Raw genomic sequence first — 18069 nt, forward strand, 5'->3', positions numbered from 1 at the left:
CAGAATGATCTCCTTCGTGGGACATCAGATAATAAAGCACCAGAACAGAACAGTGAGTTGTTTGTCCGCTCTGCCTGCAGGACGGTCCAGATCAGTTTGTTCTTCTTTATGCAGAGAAATAAGCCGGCCCCATTCGACCCGGTGATGAAGATGCTGAGGTACGGCAATGGTTCTGACTCCAGGAAGGAGCACCCTCTTTCATTTTTGAAATGTGCCGGCTGCTGCAAATGTCAGCTGCTTTCATGTGAGTGATGGACGTCCCCTCTTCCTCCTCACAGGCGTTAAGCTGAAGACAGAGGAAGAGGAGGGTATCTTCTGCCATCTGCTCATAAAGCTGCATCACATCCACAACAAAGCTCTTGCTTTCATTTCCTGTCTGGCAGGAAATTGGCTGCTGCTTCTTATCAGCTCCTCACCTTCAGAGCAGGCGAGCTGCGCTCCTCATCCTCGCTGAGGAGGAAGAGGCTCAGACAAGGACAAAACTGGAGCTCCAAACATCTGCTGAAAGGTCCTTTTTGGACACGAGAGATCAGAACAGAACTGCTACATGCTCAAGCAGTCCAGCTCGCAGTACTTAGGTTCTGACCCAAACTGTCAGAACTGGAGTCTGGACGGGACCAGAGGCAGAAAGGAGGTGGAAGATGGTCCCATCTATTTCTATGAAACTCAGTCGGGTCAGCACTGACCCGGTTTAGGTCTAAGTACGTAAAACTGCACAAACGTGCAGAACTGATGTAGAGTGGACCTGCTGAGACGCTTCAGTCATGAATGGATCTTCAGGATCTGCTTCTCTCCAATCTCCAGGAAGGTCTTCGGCAGCTTTGGATCACTCAGACGACTCGGGACCAGTCCAGATGGTTCTGTGCTTGGACAGATATTTGGACCTCTTCTGTCCTGGTTTAAGACCGTACCTGAACTTGGGGTTCTGGTTGTTGAATGGTCATCTTAGGCACCAGAAGATCCTACTGATGTTTGGACCTGAGGATTACAGTGAACTTGAACTTTACTGTACCACCGCTCAAGGTCCAGAAGAACCAGAACTCGGTTGGTTTATAGACTGAGACCACAGACAAGTCTGTCTGTCCTGTCCCTTCAGCTCTTCAACCCGGACTCAACCCACATGGACTCCAGATTCTGGTTCCAAGCTGAGTCTGTATCCTGTCTGCCACATCCGACTCTCTACAGAGTGGGCCCCACCCTCCCTAGCTGGCAAAATGAGCACCACAACTCATAGAGAGGAACAAATGGGAGGAGCATCCCCCTCCCTCAGGTATTTATGTGGAGGCGGGTCGGCGCTCACCCGCATCGCAGAAGCAGCAGCAGAACGGCACACTGGAGCCCTGGTACTCCTACACCCACTGGTTCCCCATGGCTTCAGGCCATGTGATGAAGGATGGCGGGCCAGAACCACCGCCCCCCCGAATGCAGCCGGCCATGATGATGTTCTCTAGCAGGTACTGGTCCAGGAGGGGACTTTCACTGGACTCAGCCATGTTTGATCACCGGAACCAGAACCTGCCGCAACAGAAGCACACTGGCGGGCAGATGGTAAGAGAAGGTCGCTCCATCCTCCTCCTCTGGTTCTGTCCTGATCCCACACCTCCTCACGGGGTGTGCTGCTGCCTGTCATCCTTTCATGATGCGGTTCTGTAAAGATGTGGTAGAACCTGCAGCTACGTGTTGAGGATGGGGGCAGATGAAAACGAAGCTTCAGGTTGCTCAGCTTCCTTTCCATCTGTGTCTCCTGTGTTTTTAAGATAAGATAAATCTCTATTGTCATTGCACAGTGTTACTTTGTCCAGAGTACAATGAAATGTGATACAGTCCCACATCAGTGACATTAGAGAAAAACAAATAATTATAATAAATAAAAGGGAGGGGGAGAGAAAAAACTAGTTCAATTTTTTTGAGCTGAGTGATCCACTGAAGTCTATTTAAAGATTTGAACATACAACTTGATTGATTGATTGATTGATTGATTGATTGATTGATTGATTGATTGATTTTTGAGCACTGTAGTCAAAGCAATAATGAAAGTACACAGATTGATCAAACTAATCACAGAAATGATGAAATGCATAGATAAAAAAACAGAAACTAAAACAAAACAAAGACACTTAAATCACATTTGCTTAATTAAATATACTGATCATTAACTAAAGTCAGGTAGAGCTTGATTTATTGCTTGGGAAGAAGCGAGTTTATAGAATTCCACCCCTACTGAGTTAATTCATTTGAAAGTTTTACATAGTTTTTGTAATCCGGTTCTGATCAGAAAAATTGTTTTCAAGTTACTAAATCCAGTTCTTAGTAATGATTGATCATCTTCAGAAAACATTAACTCATGATTTCAGTAAACAGTAACGGTAACCTTTATGTAATGATCATCAATTATCATTAGAACACATGATCACAATAAACCAGTAATTATTGCTACACATTGCAGATCAAGTAAAGAAAATCGATAGCTTATTGATTGTAATTTATGATTGTATTTGTTCATGTATTTGGAATTATTCAAACACCTGTTGATCCTTAACTCCTCTTATCGTCATATCCTGAAATCAGAGTTTATTTCTACATTTTCTTGAATATTTGGATATCTGAACATTGTCTGAGCTCATTACTGAACCCGTTCCAAAGTTTAGTGCCACACACCGACACACAGAATCTTTTCTTTGTGGTTCTTATCAGTTTGATCTTGAAGTTCCTACATCCCCTCAGTCTGTGACCTCCTTCATTTTCTGAAAACTGTTTTTGGATGTTGAATGGTAACGATTTCTCACTGGCTCTGTATAGAAGTTGTTGGTGTAAAAATCAAAAAGTCTGGATTGATAAAATAAATTGCTTGTATGATCAAGATATCCGACTTTATGTAAAATTCTGATGGCTTGTTTTTTAAGTAAAAAGAGAGGATGTAGTGAGCTAAAATTATAGAATTATTCCCCCTAATGTCTATACAGTAGGTAAAATATGGTAATATGAAGGTGCAGTACAATAAATATTTACTGTCGTATTTTAATATATGTTTAGATTTATTTATGATTGAAATACTTTTTGAGACATTAGTTTACTGTATATGTGTCTGATGTGTTGCTTCCAACTTAGTTTGTCATCGATAAAATCCCCTAAGAATTTGATTTTTGCAACACTTTCAATTGAGACATTATTATTTTGTATTGAGAGCTTGGTTTTGGCGTAGTTACAAAAAAACTTCCCTTTGGTTTTATCTAGGTTCAAAGATAATTAGTTTTAATCCATCCCTGATTTTATTTTGTTAACTCTATGTTTACCACATTGATAAGTTCCCCATAATTGTCAGTAGAATATATTTGTGTCATCAGGTAATAATATGAGTTTCATAAGCTTTGAAACATTGAATATATCATTTATGTAAATATTGAATAGCAGCTGGCCCAGAATTGATCCTTGTGGAACACCACAACTTATCTCTTTGGTTTCTGATGTAAATTCATCAATCTTGACTAATTGTTTTCTTCCCGTTAAATAGCTTTTGACCCACATTAGCGCTAGTCCTCTTTTACCAGACCCCTCCACTTTGTCCAGTAGGATGTCGTGATTGAGAGTCAAATGCTTTTTTTTTTAAGTCAATGAAAATTTCAGCTGCATATTTCTTTTTGTTCAGAGCATTTGTGATTTCATCCACAGCATCAATGATGGCTAATGAGGTTGATCTGTTTTCTCTAAAGCCAAACCACTTGAGCAGCAGCTGTTGCTTTTCAGTCCACACTCAGGGCAGGCTGTGCTCACTTTTGCCCCAGATGTGGGCAGCTGTGGGATTGTTAGCCCTCTGCTCTGACTGTTGGGGTTCTGATATCCATGAAGTTGTGTTCTTCATCAAGCTGATGCCCAGGTTTGTCGGTTTCCTTTTCAAAAGCGGTCCTTTTAAAATGAGATGATCCACAAAGGCAGCTGCTGCTTTATCCTGTTTGATCCTGTTCTTCATGGGATGAATGAAGGCAAACTGACTGCTGCTGTCAGGTTCAGCCAGAGCACTGTGCTGCCGTCTGTATGATCCATGCATGTTGCACATGACACAACACTACTACAAACACACAACGTTGCTGTCATGGACACATAAACTCACTGGCCACTTTATTAGGCACACCTGTCCAACTGCTCATTAACGCGAATATCTAATGCATTTCCTAAATGCATTTATTTATGTAGACATGGTCCAGACGATCTGCTGCAGTTCAAACCAGCATCAGAATGGAGAAGAAAGGTGATTGAAGTGACTTTGAAAGTGGCATGGTTGTTGGTGCCAGACAGGCTGGTCTGAGGATTTCAGAAACAGATAATTTACCGGGATTTTAACCCACAACCATCTCTAGGGTTTATAGAGAAGGGTCCAAAAAGAGAAAGTATCCAGTGAGCTGCAGTTCTGAGGGTGGAACTGTCTTGATGATGCCAGAGGTCAGAGGAGAACGGCCAGACTGGTTTCAGCTGGTAGAAAGACACTAGTAACTCTATTGGTTGCACCCATTGTCTGCAGAAGAGCAACTCTGAACGCACAACAAATTTAACCTTGAGGCAGATGGACTACATAACAGGAAACTGAGGGTACAAATCACATAGACTCACCAAAACTGGACAGTAGAAGATTGGAAAAACGTAGTCTGGTCTGATGAGTCTCCATTTCTGCTGCCACACTCGGATGGTAGGGTCAGAATTTAGCATCAACAACATGAAAGCATGGATCCATCCTGCCTTGTATCAACGCTTCAGGCTGGTGGTGGTGGTATAGTGGTGTGGGGGATATTTTCTTGGCACACTTTGGACCCCTTAGTACCAATTGAGCATTGTTCCAGCACCACAGTCTACCTGAGTATTGTTGCTGACCATGTCCATCCCTTTCTGACCACAGTGATGGCTACTTCCAGCAGGATAAGGCGCCATGCCATGAAGCTGGAATCATCTCAGACAGTTTCTAGAACACGACAGTGAGTTTTCTGAACTCGAATGACCTCCACAGTCACCATATCTCAACCCAATAGAGAACCTTTGGGATGTGGTGGAACAGGAGATTGGCATCATGGATGTTCAGCCGACAAATCTACAGCAACTGCATGATGCTGTCATGTCAATCTGGACCAAAGTCTCTGAGGAATGTTTCCAGTTGTTGAATCGATGCCACCAAGGATTAAGGTAGTTCTGAATGTAAAAGGGGGTGTGATATACACACATAGTGGTCAAACATGTTTATTGTAAAGCCTGATAGCAGCAGGAGGGAAAGATCTTTAGAACCTCTCGTTCACACAGTGAGGGTGGATCAGTCTGTCACTAAAGCTGCTGTCCAGAGCAGGCAGGACCTCCAGGAGTGGATGGGTCTTGTGCTCCAGCTCAGATGTCAGTTTAGCCGGGACTCTTCTGCATCTTAGCTCCCTGACTGATTCCAGGGGGTTGGCCCAGGACACAGCCGGACCTCTTGATGACTGTCCAGCTTCTGTCTTTCCCTCTCTTTGATGCTGCTGCTCCACCAGGTGGCGCCATACAGGATGGTGCCATAGAGGGTATTCAGCAACAATTAAATGTTTTCCCCAACTCTTGTACAGATTAACAGCATAAACATCGACGTGGCTCATAAAACTAAAGTTCTAGGAGTAATTATTGACAAAAAAAAATCAGTTGTAAACCTTATATCAAACACATCAGGTCAGAATTTGTCACAGTACTTTAATCATAAACAAAGTCAAATGTGTTCTGGACACATGTACTAATACTACTAGTTGGGGAAACATTTACATCTACTGTCCATCGTCTGTATGTACTACAAAAAAAGAGCTATCAGAACAATTCACAGTGCCAAATGCAGTGCAGTGGTAGGGCGGTCGACCTCTGATCGGGAGATTGCAGGTTCGTTTCCCGCCTTGCCATGTGTCCTTGGGCAAGACACTGAACCCCATCTTGCACTTGGTGGAAAGTTGGCGCCAGTGTTCAGCAACGGAGCTGCCACCACTGTGCGAATGAGTTTGTGAGTGTAAAGCACTTTGGGCCTTCAAGAAAGGTAAAAAGGAGTTTTACAAGTATACGCCATTTACCATCCTCTTTTTGTCCAATCTAAAATACTAAACTTATTTAACTTTAGAGCATTCCAGACAGTTTGATTTTAAAATAAGATAAGGCCTAACTTGCTTCCAATTCATTTATAAATAGGTTCCTTTGAGAGAGAAGTAAAATAAAAGGGGGACAGTAAACCTAGAACAACATTAAAAATATTTAGCATGACAGTAACTGGAGAAAACTGTGGAAATAATTACATTTACAACTAAAAGAATGTCCAAACATTTTTCAATGTACAAATAAATATAAAGAATAGTTTTCACTCCTTACACTAAAACTCAACAGATAATAGTTGTGTGGTGATTGTTCGTTGTTGATGTCTGATGATTGTAATGAATGCCTGGTATTTGTGTGATTGATGGTGATTGATTGATCAATCATCAGCAATTGACTTTTTAGTTTTTGGGTCAAAGCTGAATGGATATTGAGGGGTAAGCTTTTCAAAGATTTTCTTAAGTTCTGTCAAATTAAGACTTTTTTTCCTTAAATAAAAAAGATTGCACGATTGTTATCAATTACAAGTTTTTATTATATGTTTGAAATAAATAAACTAAATTAAACTAACCCTGCGACAGACTGGCGACCTGTCCAGGGTGCCCCCTGCCTTTGCCCACACGTGGCCGGGATAGGCTCCGGCAGCCCCGTGACCCCGAAAGGGAAAAAACGGGAGAAGAAGAAGATAAATGAATGAAATTAAACTAAACCAAGGTCCTCAGGAATGACCCAGATCTCCAAAGAACCCCAGTCTCCTCAGCAGGAACAAGCGGCTTTGGGCCTTCCTGCACAGCAAATCAATCCAGATTATTACTGAGGTGAACACCCAGGTACTTGTAACAGCACATTTCTTCAGTGTACCTATTCTGCGTGATTACCAATGAGGGGGCAGCAGGCGGATGCCTGTGGAAGTCCACCACCATCTCGGTGGTTTCTCGACGTTCATGATGAGGGTCAAACTATGGCAAAGCATTGTCTTCAGGTGGAGAACGGGGTGGAGGGGGGGCCAGCAAAGTGTCTAGAATGAAAAGAGATAAACATCCATAAAATTAAAGACAAAAATGTGAATTGTGATTGGCTGAGAAGAAAAGGCGGGCTATTGGGTCAGAATGGAGGCCTAATTGATGACGGTGTGAATAGTGATATAACGGCCCAGCGTATCTGGAAGTGAGGCAGATCTTTCTTATTGAAATTGCACCAAAGTTTCATGATGATTTCAGTGAGAGAAATGTTACCAGCAATTATTCCTCCTTCCTCTTCCGCCCAAGTCACACTCACATCTGTTCATCTTGTGTCTTTTTACCATCCAGGAATCTCCTTTAAAAAAAAAATTTCTTCCAAAAGTCATCATGACGTTTTTGTAAGAATATTACCGGTATGTAATGAATACAGGGAAAATATTCCATGCTGCTAGCTTCCTCCCCAACCTAGGACTGAGATGAAGGCATGTGCTTGCTCCCAGCAGCAAATGGAGTTTGCAATGGTGCTCTCAGACTCCAACCTAATCATGTATTACTCACCGCTTTTATCTTGTTAAGTGACCCTCAATACAGAATCAGGGGCTCAAACATTAATACAACTTTTTTTTTTTAATTCCTTCAAGAAAATAAGTCATCCTCTCTCTCATCTCATATGCCTTCTATTAAATACCGTTAACGTTCCAAGGACTGCCTAAGTGTTCCTCTGGTAGGAACCAAACTGTCCAGTTTGGTCTTCACAAAGGAAATAAAACAAGTACTTATTTATTTTTGTGTTTGGTGATTTTAAGCGTATACTTATATAGCGCCTTTCTTCCTACAAGGACAAAGCGCTTTACAGTCACAGACCCATTCACCCAGTCACACACACATTCACACACACATTCACACACTGGTGGTCGCTCCGCTGCCAAACACAGGCGCCCGCCTACCACCAGAGGCAAGGTGGGGTTCAGTGTCTTGCCCAAGGACACTTCGACTCATGGGCGTGCAAGGCGGGAATCGAACCTGCAACCTTACGATCATGGGACGACCGCCCTACTGCTGCACCACGGCCGCCACATTTTAACATCGACCTTTTGAATCCTCATAAGATTAAAGCAGTTGAAGAATTTATTACTACCATGTACAGCAGGCGTGGGCAATTCCAGGCCTCGAGGGCCGGTGTGTCTGCATGATTTCCAGATAGCCTTGCCCTACTCATGGCTGATTACCTGGTTCAGGTGTGTCCAGCCAATCAGAACATGCCAGAGCAAGGTATGATGGAATAAATGCAGGAATGCGGCCCCTTAGTGCCCACCTCTGATGTACAGCATTATCTTATTTTTAAGAATTACAAAACCAAGTAGGATAACTGCAAGTGGTGCAACATTAATTGATAATATATAATTTCCAATGACATTGAAAATAAAACAGTTAATGGGTTGCTAATTAAAGACATTAGTGACCATCTTCCTGTTTTCACAGTATATGTCAGTAGTTATGTCAACCACAGGTTGCAGTTTTCAATGGGATACAGATGAATCAAAACAGAAACCTCCATCAATGCATTTAAAGCTAAGCTGCTTGAACAGAATGGGATGTAAGTTATCAAAAATAAAAGGTTGATGAGGCTTATGAGTATTTTTTACTGATATTTGGATTGTTGTATGATAAACATTGTCCAGTAAAAAATTCAAACAAAAAATTAGGGATTTCCATTGTCCATGAATTAGAAAAGGATTGCAAAATCTTCTTTCTCTTTCGGCTTGTCCCATCAGGGGTCGCCACAGCGTACGAGTCACATGGTAAACTTGGCAATGTTTTACGTCAAATCATTCACAAATCATTGAAGAAAAAAGGTTCAGAGCACTGTCTAGTGGGTCTAGATGACCCAGCTCCCAACGTTAAAGCGCCTAGGATAGCACAAGCGTCAAAGTCCCCATCCAATGATCTTTTAATCTATTTTCAAATCAATCTCAGTTTTTTTTTTCATTATGATTGTGTAGTTTTTGGACATAATCAAAAATCCTGAGTGTTTTTTTAGGATATAGTTTCTGTAAGTCCAAAAATGTTAACCAGCATCCAAAATGTCAGGAAGAACTTTTGCTAAAAGACTAATGATTATTGCAACCCCAAACAAAACGGAATCTTTAGCTTTCTTTCAGGCATTATTTCAGAAAATATGAATGTCACAAAATCAGCACTGAGACTCTTTAGTCCCCTTTAGCAATCCACACTCCCTAATACACGAGCACAGACATTCTCCAGATTTCAAACGTCTCTCATGGCTGTAAGTCCAAACCTTTCGGAGTTCCCATCAATCAGCGAAATCAAAAGTACACAAACAGCTTTGTTCCTATTGAAAATATTGTGTCCATCAGTTGTTGCTTTGGGGTTGACCGTAAAACAGACGATAGTAATAATAATGATAATAATAAACTTTTTTTTTAAAAAGCACTTATATTGTCCATGAAGACCCAAAAAAGAAATCAGAATAAAATCAACATGTTTGTAGCTTCCACATCCACCTTGTTAGCTTAGGCAGCAAGTAAACACTGAATTGATCATGTGATTCCTGTTTAATCCCTGGTTGAAGAATGTGATGGTGTCATAACTGGATTCTGACCTCTGCAACAGTCTACTCAGGACTCTCTGTTTTCAGTCAAGGCGAACGTCCTTCTGTCCCATCAACGAGAGGCCAGACCATGAGGCTGCAGAGGATTCTGGGAAAACAGCAGTTGTGTTTTCTCTGAAGAACGAAGTGGGCTTTCTGGTCAAAGCTCTTCAACTATTTCAGGTCAGAACCTCAAACCCACCCACCGCTTAAACTCATGTAAGGCCAGGTCTGCTCCATCACCCTCTGATTGTTCCTCTATTGCAGGAGAAGCGGGTCAACCTGAACCACATCGAGTCCCGGGTTTCAAAGCGGGTTCCTAATGAGGTGGAGATCTTTGCAGACTGCAGCTGCAGTCAGAAAGAGTTTGAGGAGCTGCTGCAGCTTCTCAGAGACAGCGTCAGTGTTGTGTCCACCAACACTCCAGCACACGTGTGGGCAGACGATGCAGGTACACGGCAGCGTTAGAAATTCAGGACTGAATGAGCTGGAAGATGGAGGAACAGTCCAGGACAGTCGATGGAATGTACTGGTCGTGGATGTAGCTCTACAGGACTGGACAGATGAGTCCAGAACACAACTGAACTCTTTTTCTCACATTTTTTACATGCGTTGTGTTTCCTCAGACGATGAAGACGTTCCTTGGTTTCCCATGAAGATCTCAGAGCTGGATCAATGCTCCCACCGAGTGCTGATGTACGGATCTGAGCTGGATGCAGATCACCCTGTGAGTTTATGTACAAAGGCACAACCGAAGAGAAAAAGGCTTTAAAGGTCCACTCCGATCATCTTTTGATCCATTGTCAAAGTTTCCCAGTGGTCTTTTAAAGTATGATGCCGTTTTTAGCTCAATCAAAGAAACTGTGTCTGCAGAGCAGCAGGAATTCATCTCAGAGTTGTGGGAAGAGCTGTTGGCGGGGAGTAAGCCCACCCCTACTTCCCATCATCCATTTGTTTACACTCTCTCCCACTAGCTTACAGCCCCTCACACCCCCATCCCATTAGCAGTACATCAAAAATGGCAAGCAATGTCAGCGCTGTGCAGCCGTCCAGTTTAGATCCAGATTCCAGCTCAGAAGAGAAAAACAAAGACGTTCATGGTCTATTTGGGGATGCATCAGAATGGAGCGGAGCAGGAAGACTGTGGTTTCCTTTTGAAGGTTCAACGTCACAGCTAGGCCTGCACAATATACCGCAAATTTATCGTTATTGCGACATTAAACTGTGCAATATGCATACCGCAGAAGACGGTGAAAATCTCAATAAATGGTTGCCTTAAATTTGCTAAAACAATCTCATGGCAGCTTGAAATATTGAACAAATGAAATAAATCCCTTTATGCATTTAACCAATCGGAAGGACCCGTTTACGTTGTTGATCAATCAGATGAGCCCTTTTATGTTTGATGTTTGCCTCCTACGTCGACGAGGGTCATTTGGAGTCTAATTTTTAAACTGTTGCAGTGAACACGGAAATTATGTTTTTGGTTGTTTTGCTATTTGTTTATATATTGCAAATTATATCGTTATCGCAATATTAATCACCTATATCGCATATCGCGAGTTTTCCTCAGATCGTGCAGCCCTAGTCACAGCTGCAAGATTTGTCATAACATTTTTTTCCTCTGCGACTGAATCGCAACAATTTGAGTAACAAAATACTGAGAAATACAATTTTAATCTTAATTTTCTTTTCATCTGTCCTCCACCATCAAATAAGTGAACGACCCTGGGAGTATTTCAGGCAGGCAACTCTAGCAGTGTGTTTAGCTGGTTACTCCTCCCTGCGGGCGGTTCAGTCTAATTAACTCACCTGTTCAGCATCCTACTTAAGTCCAGGTGTGGTCCAATCCTCTTCTTCCATTTATGCGAGCTCTGCGTTCGTCACCGGTTCTCCATGCTCGCTGTTCTCTTTCCCGCTTCCCCACGTTCTTTTGCGGACTCGATGGTCCCCCCTTTTCTGATGTGGGGGCGTCCGTCTTCCCGGCGTCCGCCCCTCCTTTTGCGGCTGTTCAGCAGGCAGTGTCCCGGCTCCTGGTGCGTCTTTTGGCGCGCTGCAGTCACGTCTCCGGCGTGCATCTGCTGGGGGAACGTCCTGCAGTGTTCGGGTTGTCAGCGGAGCTCGATTGGGAGATATCTGGGCCTTCTTGAATGCCGTGATCACCAGAATCCCTATGGTGAGCGTGCTATTCTGTCCTCTTCCTGTGTGTTTTTTTTCTGTGTTGAGGCTTTTCCGAGGCTCTTCCTGGTTCTCTGCCGACCCGGTCATCGGTGACGTCAGGCCCCTAAGGACCCTGGGAATTGCAGTTCTTTCTCTTGAACGTAAAGATCTGCACCTGGTTTGGTTTCTGCTGTGTGGTTCGGCATCGTCCGGTTATCGTTTTGGGGATTGTGGGGTCTTTTCCATGGTTGTGAGGGCTGGCGGTCCTCGCCTGGACGGGTTATCATACTGGCTAAATTTGTTGTGGCTTTTGGCGTATTTCTCTGTTGCTGTGTGTTATTTAGGAGCCAGATGTGATTCTTGGCCATCATACGAAGCTGGCTTTGTTATGTGGGCTCTCTGTTTTTGTTTCTTTCTGTTAAAGCTGCTGTGTACATTCGATAGTTTAACCAGCGTTTGGATTGGTCTTTCAATGGACCTGTCTCTCATCTGCGGACATTTTACCTATAATTGGTCTTTTTTTTGCAGCATCTGTGGCTCCTTTTCTCATTTTAATTCGCTTGGTCCAGAAATGGCGATCCTTGTGTCTTCACCACCGCATGCTCAGCGTCTGGTTCTGCTCCACCCTTCCTCCCTTTGGGCCGGCTGGTGTGTGGACAGCCGACCCGCTCTGTCGGGGAACTAACATCAGCACCCTTGTATGTGTTAGCTTTGTACGCGGCCTCGTCTTCTCAACCCAACAGATATTTTGTTGTTCTCTCTCTCTTGTTGGTTTAGAGGTTTCTGGCTGGTTAGTGGGGGCTATGTGATGGGCTCTTTCCAGTGCCCCGTTTTCGAGTCAGCCCCTAAGGGTGGCCTCGCTGAAGCATTCAGGTTTGACGCGACTTATATAAGACCTATCTGTGCCTCGCAGTTCATCCATTCTGGGCATCAGCAGCCTTATTCTTCGTGATCCTTCCGGTTTTATTTGTTTTTTGCACCGGACGCAATGCATGGCTGGGGAAGGCGGATATCGCAGATGTTCTCACTGTTCTGCCTTTCCATCCCTCCCAGTGGCATCTTCTTGGTGTTAGGTGACACTCAAAGTGTTCTTTATCAGTTTACCTTTCAGCTGTCGTAACAGTCCTGGTTTTTTCGACTACATTTCTTGGAAGCCCTGTGCAGGACTTTATGTATACCTATAGGCTCCCCTTCGTTTTGCATTTTCTTGATGATTTCTCGGTGGTCGATTTTCCTCCTTTATCCCAGGTCTTTTGCAACTCTGTGGTCGCGACTCCTTTTCGAATCTGGGTTTCCGCTTTATCCAAGTAAGACGTTTGGTCCTCCACCCATCTGGATTTATTTTCTGTCGTGGATCTCTGGTTAATTCAGTGCTTCTCAATTGTTTTTTGCCAGGCCCCCCCTAGGAAAAAGAAAATGTTTCGCACCCCAATAACCCCCCCCAAGCACTGAGCCGCTGTCACCACCGCCCCACACGTAAAATTTGCACATCGGACAATTGCCCCATATTACCTGTGCCTAAAACTGCCACTACCGCGTTCTCCCCCTGGCATTGCATCCCCACTATTTGAGAAGCACTGGGTTAATTGATGCAAGCCTCTCTTCCACTATGAAGTCCCTCGCATCGTTTTTTCAATCTTTGGATGTATGTAGAAGGGGTTTTGTCGCTGTTGGGCCACCTGAATTGTGTTGTGTGTTTTACACGGTTCAGAATGATGGGCCAACTCACTATGGAGAGAAATTAGACTCAGTCGGATTTGTGCGTGCGTAATTCTTGATTTGTGCGTAAATTAGGAATTGTGTATGCATATTCTTGCTTTGTGCGTGCGTAAATTAGGATTACTTACTCGTATTACTCACATAATACGCTTTGTGTATAATTTAAAAAAATATCAAATGAAAAAAATACAAAATGCAATTTACGTATGCACAAATTAAGATTACAACAGCTTGAAACTACTTACACACACACATCTTTAAAAAAAACACGCACAAAGCCAAAGTTACGCATGGATCTAGCGTGAGACTGTTTTCATGTCTCACAAATTCATCCGTAAGTGCTTCGTTTAAATACCAGTGGAATGCTCGCTCATTAGAATTTCCCTATCAGCCTTATGACGTATTATGTGAGTAACAAATCACGCACAAACCCAAATTTATGCACAAATCCTAATTTGCGCACACACAAAGCAAGAATATGCATACACAAATCCTAATTTCTGCACAAATCAAGAATTACGCACGCACAAATCCAACTGAGTCTAATTTCTCTCCATAACTCACTCTCTGTGCAACATATTTAATTTTGGAAAAAAAACTGCAAAGTATACAAAATCACGGTCAAAAAGAGGGCACTTGGTCACATTCTGCTGACTCATTCAACCCGTATTGCCTTGACTTCTTCTGCTGGTCAGCTACTGATCTATTCGCATAACCTTGCACAATTAACACATACAACACAAGTTCTGCACTGTTTTATACAGATTACATAACTTTTAAGAGTAAACAAAAATCACCAAATCCATTTTACTCCAGTAGCGAACACTTAAACTCCTTACATGTGTGAGCTCTAGCTTAGCTTAGCTCTTGACCTAAAAACGTAATATTCTCAACACTTTCATTTTTGTTCAAATGCCTGTTCCATAAACTCAAGCTTCTGCAAAGCTTTTATGCATCTCTCAGCACTTAACTTTTTACATTTTAGCTTACACTGGTTTCAAACATTTCTAATGTGTGTTAAACTGCTCGCCACCGATCCACCTCCGCCATCTTGGAAACAAAACGTGATGTCTGAATCATGTCAACTTCTTTAAACTACACATTTACTTAACTCATGTTCCTCTTTAAAGCACTTAAGACACATCCTTACTGTTTTAAATCATGTGTGTGTTGATTTCAGCCAGCTTACCTGCAAAGTATACAAAATCACGGTCAAAAAGAGCGCACTTGGTCACATTCTGCTGACTCATTCAACCCGGATTGCCTTGACTTCTTCTGCTGGTCAGCTACTGATCTATAGAGCACCGATTAGGTATTGACCCAAACCTTTTTCAACACAAACTGACAGTTTAAGTAGTTCTAACAGTGATGTTACTGATTATTTCCGAGATCAAAATGAAATTAAATGTGGGGCTGTTTTAATGAATTTTTAAATCACACAGTGCCACATGTGCATTATTCCCAGCGGACATCCGTTCATCTTGTTTTCTCGTTTTAGGTAGTTCAGTCCAATGAGTTATATCACTAGAGGAGACACACCCGCTTTATAAGCCTGGCCAACGGTGGCGGAGCGCGACGCCATCTTGGTGAGGTCGACGACGCCCACATGACAAAGATTTCTATTGCTTTTAGTGGTGTCGAAGTAGCTTTTATATACTATATATATTTTTACATTTATATATATTTATACATATATGTAAATATATTATATTTATATATATAGATATATATAGAGATATATATATAGAGAGAGAGAGAGAGAGAGAGAGAGAGAGAGAGAGAGAGAGAGAGAGAGAGAGAGAGAGAGAGAGAGAGAGAGAGAGAGAGAGAGAGAGAGAGAGAGAGAGAGAGAGAGAGAGAGAGGAGAGAGAGAGAGAGAGAGAGAGAGAGAGAGAGAGAGAGAGAGAGAGAGAGAGAGAGAGAGAGAGAGAGAGAGAGAGAGAGAGAGAGAGAGAGAGAGAGAGATCATTTGTTGTTGTTAAAGAAGAGAAACAGTCAGCCTTATAAGCTCAAACTTTAATGAAAATGCATTGTTGCAGGACTTCTTAAAAATAAAAATATTATTACAAAGAATTTTTAAAAATAATTTCATAACATTTAGAAGTTTTAGACCTCTTTAACATGTAATTTAAATTATTTAGAAAAACCCAACAACTAGTCAATAATAATAATAAATCAATAGTAAGTCAATACAAACAATAAATAATAACAATAAAAAATAATGTCAATAAATTATAAAAATGAGTCTATTAATAATAAGTCCAAAAGAAGTTCAAAAGAAGTCCAAAAGTGAACAATAGATTTCCCCCTTTAAAAAAAACAACAACAAAGAAAAACAGTCTGGCCTCTTATCTAAATGGGTTTCCATAAATCTTTCGAAAATATCCAGATTGTATTACTAGTTGGTACCACAGTGATCCATCTGGGTTAACTCTTTTTATTGCTAAGGTCCACTTTTTCCTTAAGTCTGAATCCATTGGAAACCTGCAAGAAAAGTTCAGTCACTGAGTCAGAAATGTAATGTATATTACTATAATAGTCTAGTACGCTGTATACAAGTTTAGCTAAATAAAATGTACATTTATGTCGACAGCAAATTATCCGTACATCATGCAGAATGTTGATAACATCCCTGCAGCATCATACATGTCAACATGTGTATCATTAATGAAGCCCCTGCAGCATTAAAAGAAAAAAATTATAGTACTTACCTGTGAAATGATATACCTTCCTCCTTCATGGACTCAGTTCTCTGATTTTGGCAGTTGAAACCCAAACGATGAACTGGTATTATGCAAAAAATGTTCACATGCATGCACTGCAGTAGTAACTTGACCTCACCAAGATGGCGGTGCTCTCCTCCCATGAGTAACCACGTGATGTCTCCTCTAGTGATATAACTCATTGGTTCAGTCCTGGATCTCCGTGTTCCTGTTGCTCTGGATGTTTCTTTGTCTTGCGTTTCTGGTCTCTCCTTCTCGATGCTTGGAGTGGTTTTTGTAACGGCGATGACTGATTCGGGTCTTTGGTCTCCCTCTACTTGTTTTCTGAGGCTGCGTCCTCCGTTTTTTTTGGGGGGAATTTAATGAAGACTGGTTTATGAATGTCCGGCCGCCGGAAATTTAGGATGTTGAACCCAAATCCACAGCTAATGGTCCACTAACAGATCATGGTGTTCTGAGAGAATTCAGCCGTGGAGATTATACAAAGGTTGTTTCAAGAAGTGCGATGACAAATAGTTTAACTTTTCGGTTGACAGGGTTTAATGTTTAAATAACTTTACACCACGAGCAAATTTTATCCTGGCTGTAGAAACAATATCACTGACACTCTCTAGCTTCAGTTCCAAGAGTTAAAATTTGTGTCGCAAGCCAATCCTCAATCTGCCCTGCTTCAAGCAGATGACACTTGACTACAAGCATCTCCATTTAGAGACTTGTTGTACTCCGTCTCTAAAAGCATGAGGTTGAGCCCAGCTAAAATACTATCAAAACCTACGATCCCTCATGAATTTCAAATTGTTGTTCATTTGCCAGTATCCAGACACCCCTTTGCCAATTGATATTTCAGTAGTCTGTGCTTTTGTTGTCCACCTATTTGAGAACCACTGATTTCAAGTACAAAGCATCAAATCAAATCCAGCCGAGCTGCAGTCCATTGCTACGTGAGATGTCGAACTTCCTCATCTACAAATCTCCTTGGTCCCTGGATACCCTTCCATTCGCCTGCTCCTCAATGGCCTTCTAAAGGTGCGTCCCTCCGGAAATGACAAAGATTACTTCTCTCTTACCATTGCAACCCCTACCCCCCGGTCAGCACTTACATCTGGCGGATGACGTAAAACCCTTGACGGGGTTAGCTGGCTTCCAAATTCCACAGTCTCTGCTCGTCCTGCAGTTTCCCTGCAGATCGTTGCCCCTGCACACCTTGAATTGGTGCTGCTACAATGACTGCACTCCACGTACCTATTTCTGCACTGGAAGTGATGGGGTTGTGGACCTCCTCCACATTCCAAAGAGACTTCAGACTTAAATCAACCAATACGTTAGTAGCAGAAAGGAAAATAATTTGTTGGATTATGGTTGTTTGAAATCTATATTTTGCCAGGTGGAAGCCTCAAAATTAGGATGTCTGAAGCTCGTATTATAGAATGCCTATTGAGCTCGAATTTGGATGTTCCTTAAACTCGTACTATTAGTATGCAGATGGAAGCATCGAATTTATTGCTGTTAAGCTCGTATCTTAGTTCTTCAGATGAAAGCGTCGAATTTATGGATGTTATTTGAGCTCGTATCATGGTATGCCAGTGGAAGCGTCGGATTTTTGGATGTTTAGCTTCGTGTCGTCTTACAGGTTAGTTTCATGGCTGTTTCAATTTATAGTTCCCTACAGCGTCTTTGCAGATATTGGCTCCACGTTCAATTTGCCAAGCTCTTTTTCTCTTTTATCTAGATGGTGTGTTCCCTTCGTGGCACTGTTCTCGAACAGGAGCGGCCCAACAGTCAATGGTGCCGGGTCACACATAGCAGTCAGAATTGT

The 18069-nt window shown here is 42.3% G+C and overlaps 1 protein-coding gene and 1 long non-coding RNA gene across 5 annotated transcripts in view; one reads left to right on the plus strand and one right to left on the minus strand.

Moving 5' to 3' along the window:
• The first annotated feature begins 655 nt into the window (after positions 1-655).
• The window catches only part of tph2 (tryptophan hydroxylase 2), a 28707-nt gene continuing 11293 nt past the window's right edge, over positions 656-18069 (plus strand). Inside the window, exons 1-4 of one of the 2 annotated variants that reach the window (XM_020703662.2) lie at positions 656-1548; positions 9700-9834; positions 9919-10102; positions 10215-10378. In XM_020703662.2, the coding sequence (XP_020559321.1) occupies positions 1369-1548; positions 9700-9834; positions 9919-10102; positions 10215-10378 (663 nt within the window). In that variant the 5' untranslated portion in view covers positions 656-1368. 2 annotated transcript variants of the gene reach the window in all.
• Positions 5678-13570, minus strand: LOC105354165. Of its 3 annotated transcripts, none has more exons than XR_908843.2 (3): positions 11464-13570; positions 6957-7096; positions 5678-6863 (listed from the first exon to the last, which is right to left on the minus strand). It is a non-coding gene; the product is annotated as an uncharacterized LOC105354165 (long non-coding RNA). The 3 variants fall into 3 exon arrangements; XR_002290345.1 differs by adding an exon at positions 10250-10376 and having other exon boundaries at positions 5678-7096; XR_002290344.1 differs by having other exon boundaries at positions 5678-7096.

The sequence above is a fragment of the Oryzias latipes genome, chromosome 6, assembly GCF_002234675.1.
Source record: "Oryzias latipes chromosome 6, ASM223467v1".
NCBI classification, from domain to species: Eukaryota; Metazoa; Chordata; class Actinopteri; order Beloniformes; family Adrianichthyidae; genus Oryzias; species Oryzias latipes.